The sequence below is a fragment of the Rana temporaria genome, chromosome 4 (assembly GCF_905171775.1).
Source record: "Rana temporaria chromosome 4, aRanTem1.1, whole genome shotgun sequence".
NCBI lineage: Eukaryota > Metazoa > Chordata > Amphibia > Anura > Ranidae > Rana > Rana temporaria.
Genome location: NC_053492.1, coordinates 193,558,379 through 193,564,689, shown reverse-complemented (window position 1 = coordinate 193,564,689; position 6,311 = coordinate 193,558,379). Strand labels below are relative to the sequence as shown.

Below are 6,311 nucleotides of genomic sequence, written 5' to 3'. Positions count from 1 at the left end.
ATGTGTCCATCATAATGTCGCAGTCATGATAAAAATCGCTGATCGTCGCGATAACTAGTAAAAAAAAAAATATTAATAGAAATGCCTCAAAACAGTCCCCTATTTTGTAGACGTTATAACTTTGCGCAAACCAATTAATAAACGCTTATTGCGATTTTTTTACTGAAAATTTGTAGAATACATATCGAACTAAACTGTGGAAAAAATATGTTGCTTTTTTTATATATTTTTTGGGGATATTTATTATAGCAAAAAGTAAAAAAATATTGATTTTTTTTCTAAATTTTCTTTTTTTTTTTGTTTATAGCGCAAAAAATAAAAATCGCAGAGGTGATCAAATACCACAAAAAGAAAGCTCTATTTGTGAGAAAAAAAGAACGTCAATTTTGTTTGCGAGCCACGTCGCACGGCCACGCAATTGTCAGTTAAATCGTCGCAGTACCGAATCGCAAACAGTGGCCATGTTTTTGACCAGCGAAATAGTCCGGGGCTGAAGTGGTTAAAAAAGTGCATGATACAAATTCAGTCTGTAGCCATTATGATTTCTAAACTGCCAAAAATATCAAAATGTTGCTTTCTAGTAACTGTGGCCAATCTGTGCACCATTTGTATACTGAGCACTCCTGAAGTGTCATTTACTCCATATAGGATTACTCCCCAGCAGGTTCTCTCTCATTAGAACATTGGGATTGAACAAGCGATTACAGCAATGATCTCCCAATCAGCACCCTGGAAGGAGGAAGAGAGCAATGTAATGTAATGTAATGCAATGTAAATAACTGACCTGGAGAGAGTTTCCCCTCAACAAAAATGAGTGTTGTGTAAAGTAATTGACTGCAATTGTCAGCAAAGAGACAATTTGGTAACATTGTATTTATTAGATAAAAACACTCTAGATGCAAGGCTCATTCATTCCCCTGATTTATTTGTCATTTAATTTAAAAATGAATTATAACATGTTTTCCTTATCATAAAAAATAAATATAATCTTGAATGAGAACGTTACATATACTGTATGTAAATAAATAAACGAGCAGCTGAAACATAATGACAGACTCATTTACAGTAAAGAATTCATTCTTCTGACTAGTATGAGAACAACCTAAACAGGTTAGCTCCTTGCATGTGTATCTCCAGTAGCACTATATATAGGTGAAGAGAACAATGGAACTTATTATGGAGTAAGCATTAACATATAGCGGATGGGTAATACTGGCAACTAACAAAAACGCCAACAGTAATACAGTACAATGCTCAGTAGTAATTTCCAGAACACAATACAGTTAAAAAAAGTCTCAGGGGAAGTAGATTTATGGGAGTTCACTTTTCTCCATTATATAAATTACATTTTCGCTTTGTACAAAAATAAATTTGTTCTAATAAGATTATTAATAAATATATATTTTTTTATTTAAATATTCTTTGTTATAGCTCATCCTTAGGATTGATATTCAGCTCTTCACTTCTTCCTTGTGTATGGTCATCTTGATCTAGCGATCGTATGACCTCGTCTGCTTGCAGCCTCTCCTGGAAGAAGAGAGAATTACTGGTGTACATTACATGGTTCATACAAAAACACTACAATAGCTAAGCTCAATAAAAATACGGGAATTTCTGTAGACTTAAAGTAGATTTAGGCCTGCCATTTAAAAAATAAAAGATATGTGTCACATCCACTTAATTTATTAGTGCACCTGCACTTAGTTTTTCCTTCATCCCCCTGCAAAGTCCCAGAAATACTCATTGATCCTCCTGGTTAAAGTGGAGGTTCACCCTCAAAAAAATTCTGACATCACACGGAGTCGCGCCATCCTACCGACAGAATGCCTGTGTTTTTTTTTTCTCAGCACATACCTCTTAATCCCGATTTTCACCTCACGGCAATCCCGCGGGAGTAGGCGCTCCCAAGCACTGCCTGTGATTGACAGGCTTCCAAATGGCGCATACTGCGCGTCACAGGTTGCCGAAAAAACCCGAACGTCGGTGCGGCTCTATACGGCGCCTGCGCACCGACGTTTGGGTTCTGTCGGCAACCTGTGATGCGCAGTATGCGCCGTTCGGAAGCCTGTCAATCACAGGCAGTGCTTGGGAACACCCACTCCCGCGGGATTGCCGTGAGGTGAAAATCGGGATTAAGAGGTATGTGCCGAGAAAAAAAATAAACACCGGCATTCTGTCGGTAGGATGGTGCGACTCCGTGTGATGTCAGAATTTTTTTTAAAGGGTGAACCTCCACTTTAAGTCGACCTATTGCATTTTACTGCAATGGTGTGGCAACAATGCTGCACTGTTCCCAATTTCAAAGCAAGGTTTTCACCACTAGGCTATACCTGCTTACACATGGTCACTGCTGATTCATAAACCTGTAACTTGTGAATCACAACCAGGGGCCAGGGCCTGGATTTGAACCCAAAACCTTTGCTGTGTCAGGCAATGTCTTGCTGAGCTACCTGGAATGTTGGACAGTACCTGAAATATTTCCTTGAATGATCCTGCCTTGAACCTTGTTTGTCTTGAACCTTGAACTATTTGTTCCTTCCATGAACTTTCTAATTTAAGCCATGTCTCTGCACTTCCTGTTTGCCAGATTATTGTGCTCTCTCAACCAATATCTCGCTCCTGTCTTCCCTGCTGCCGTCCATTCGTTATCAACCCTTGGCTTGTTCCTCGAATATGCTTCTGCCTGATCCCAACCTGCAACTACTCGTTACTGACCCTTTGGCTTGTTCACTTACTTCTCTTCAGCTTGAGCCCTACCTGCTTATCCTCTACTGGACCCCGGCTTGCTCATCTCCTGGTGGGGTGATCCTGAAGACCGCAACCTGGTACCAACATGCAGAGAAATCCATTTCCACCATCAGGAGCTCTGGTGAACACCGGTTAGTACTTAGACACCGCACCTCAAGTAAGCCTATGTCATTTACTAGGGTGACTGCCTGTGTACTTATCCTGCTGGTTGGTGGTAGTTCCACTACTACTATAGCAACTCGTCTTCAAGCCTTGTGACGGTATCGGTATGATATCCCCGTCAAGCATTCCCTCCTCTCCATACAAGAACATCACAGGATTCCCCACACATGAGTCAAGACTGGATGCTGGAACCAAGACTGTTTATTGACACAAAAACTCAGCTTATATGTGGTTACAGCCTGTTAGGAACGCCCCCCTCACACAGTGGGGTTTCCCATACAGATTATAGGAGACAAGTCGGAGCCGACCATGCAGACACATTTCTTTAGATAAAGACATCAGGGGAGTTAATTAATACACTGAAGCAATCAGAATAATTAACATACTACTTCTCTAATCATTTAGCCTGATGATACAATACTCATCTTTTAAGGGTAAACACAGATCTTCTTTACTCAACACAATAGATCAATTAACCTTTAGAATAGTGAGGGGACATTAGCACGTCAATAACCTGTCAGAGCAATGAATCACACATGAAATTCCTTTCTACCTCTACAGACATGGCAAGCAGGGAGCAGTACACTGAGACATATAGGCAAATGTATCACAAGCCTGACCCCTAATGACACCAGGATACACCCAGTCCTGCCCACTGCTTTCTGGATTGATAGCACTGCTTCTGTTGCTGGAACCCTCCCATTTTGACCTGCAGTGTCTGGTAGGGGGAGCTGAAGTGGATATCCTAGGGTTCTAATTCAATCCATTTAATGTAATTAAAATTGTAATCAGGTTTTAAGCAGTGCTTTAAAATATAAAACAATAGTTATTTTAACAACACTAGTACATTTAATTTGGTTGCATGAAACTCACCACTTCTCTGTACAAAGGATCCAGTGTAAACCACAGTGCTACAGCACATCTTTGTCCTTTGGTTACAGCTTTAACTCCATGAGGATTCTCTCCTCCTGAAGAGAACCCAACCAAGCGGCCACATTTAGGTTTTATGGAAGCCTGGAAAAAAAAAGAGTAGGTTACAATTCTTCCACATTATTGGGTCTATTTATAAAAGAGTTGCATATTTATATAAATATATCTAGTACAGCAAACTTCAGCTTGGTCTCAAATGCATGACATTGTGTCATAATTTCTTCGAAAGAAAATTATAATATGGACTCTAATTATTATACATTAATAAACCTGCTGTTTTGTCATACAAAGCAACCTTAGGGCTATAGACTGACATGCCATTCTGTCATTTATAATTAATCGTTTGGATTTGGGAAAGAAACCTAAAATACATGCACAAATAAGCCCAATGTGGTTGATTTAATAAAGATAAGGGAATTTGCTTCATTTTTTTGCTTGAACATGATTGCATAATCTCTCAGCAGAATTTCACCTCATTCACCTCTGCAGTGGTAGCCTGTAATGCAGGGTGCAGGGGTGCCACCCCCCCCCCATATATGCGTCCGGCCCCCCAATCGACATGCAGGGTGCATGGATTACAATGTTTTTTTTAAGCATGTAATTAGAGTCAGAGGCTCTAATAGGCTTAAAAAGTGTGGGCTCGGAACGCAGAGCACTATGCCCCGAGCACACCTACTTGTGTGACAATAGCGAATGAATATTCGCTATTGTCTTCCTCATTCTCCTCCCAGCCAATCAGGAAGCCTCTACTGGCCGGGGAGTCTTAGGACTCCCCGGCCAATCGTATCTCAGGACACACTTCCTGTTCCTGAGTGAACGGGAAGGGAATGTCTCGCCGTCTGTCTGTGTGCTCACCGGGGGAGAATTGGTCAGAGCAACCTCAGTTCTTCCTTCCCCCTGCCTCCATAAAGTAAGGCAACATTTACATGGCACATTCACAGGGAATCGCGGCCATCCGTCCCCCCTGAGGGTGGGGGGCATGATGAATGATCTCCACTGAGCACCAGCCACCACTGCTGCCCAGGCCAATTTTCAGCTTTCAGCAGAAGCACACTTTAAATAACAATTGCGCAGTCATGCAACACTGTACCTATAAGTACTTTTTAGCATTTTTTTCACTCAGAGAGTTTTCTTTTAGTGGTATTTAATCACCACTGGGTTTTTTATTTTTTGCTAAACAAACGAAGAAATACAGACATTTTTAGAAAAAAATAAACCCTTTTCTTTGTTTCTGTTATCCAGTACAATTTTGCCCTGATTAGCTGTGTAAATGTAACCTGTAACTGGAAAGCTGGTAATAGGCTTTCCTTTTCTCAGACCCGACAGCACTGAGGAAAGAAAATGCTGATATATGTGTAGCGCCTGGTTACTTCTAAGAACTGGTGCCAATTTAAATTTAGAGGGGGTCAGAGAGTTAGTTGGCTCTGACCAGGCTAATACATTCAAATTTGGGTTTCTGTCTCAGCTTGGCTGTGCTGTGGGCTCATTCTGTCGCTTCTGGGGTGCGGATATCACTCCAGGACGACAGGTGGTCATTGGTCTGGGTCTTCTTCCAGTGTGGCGCCCACCTTTAGGGTGACTGCATCACGGTGCCCGGCGAAATGGCCTTCCAAGCCAGGGTGCGCGTGCCACGCAGTGTTCCTGGTTCCGGGACCACGTTGGTCCGGAAAATTTGAGCTGTGGCTGGGCCCCAGTGATCGACTGGGTCCCTAATCCTAAGAAGATCCCAAGCATTTTTCCTTTGAGAGGAAGCTGTTCAGTGGGGAGTCCGCCTGAGGAAAGCCAAGAGAGGCTGGGAATCCAATAGGGACTCGACCATCCACCGGGGATCAAGGTAACCGGGTACTGAAAGGCTGGACGTTGGTCACCTATCAGTTGGTAACCTAACTGCAAACTACCTGAAGGAGATCCAGGTGTGAAGTCTATTAAGGAGGATTATCTCCGCTATCTCAATTCTAAGGAGGGTCTGTGGCAGAGACTTTTCCATTAAAGTTCTGAGTGATACTCTGGCTGCCAGGTCAGTGAGAGAGGCCTGTCCAAGTACACTAAACCAACTCTGGCTAGAGTGGCGAAGAAGAAAGTGTTGTTGGAAGCAGGACTGTTTCCCTATTGCTACGCCTGAATCTGCTATTTCTCCTTCTGCTGAATCTCTACTCTTCACTACAAGTTTTACTGTTTTTAACCGGCTGGGTAATAAAGAGCACAGAAAAAGACATCTGTCGTGGACATTCCGTTACTACTACTTTCACCATACACCCCTAGACGGCGGAGGAGCCACGAGGTAACATGCCACCCAAAACAAACCAGCAGCTCCTTCGGTGGTAGTGCTTGATAGATAGATAGATAGATAGATAGATAGATAGATAGATAGATACATAGATAGATAGATAGATAGATAGATAGATAGATAGATAGATAGATAGATAGATAGATAGATAGATAGATAGATAGATAGAACTATATAGAAAAAA

The 6,311-nt window shown here is 41.9% G+C and overlaps 1 protein-coding gene across 2 annotated transcripts in view; it reads right to left on the bottom strand.

Annotated features, from left to right (window-relative positions):
- Nucleotides 1–904: 904 nt before the first annotated feature.
- P3H2 (prolyl 3-hydroxylase 2) overlaps nucleotides 905–6,311 on the bottom strand; it is a 214,452-nt gene continuing 209,045 nt past the window's right edge. For both annotated transcript variants that reach the window (XM_040349575.1, XM_040349574.1), the window contains 2 exons: nucleotides 3,784–3,924; nucleotides 905–1,527 (listed from right to left, as the gene is read on the bottom strand). In XM_040349575.1, the coding sequence (XP_040205509.1) occupies nucleotides 1,426–1,527; nucleotides 3,784–3,924 (243 nt within the window). In that variant the 3' untranslated portion in view covers nucleotides 905–1,425. The remainder of the gene's footprint in view (nucleotides 1,528–3,783; nucleotides 3,925–6,311) is intronic.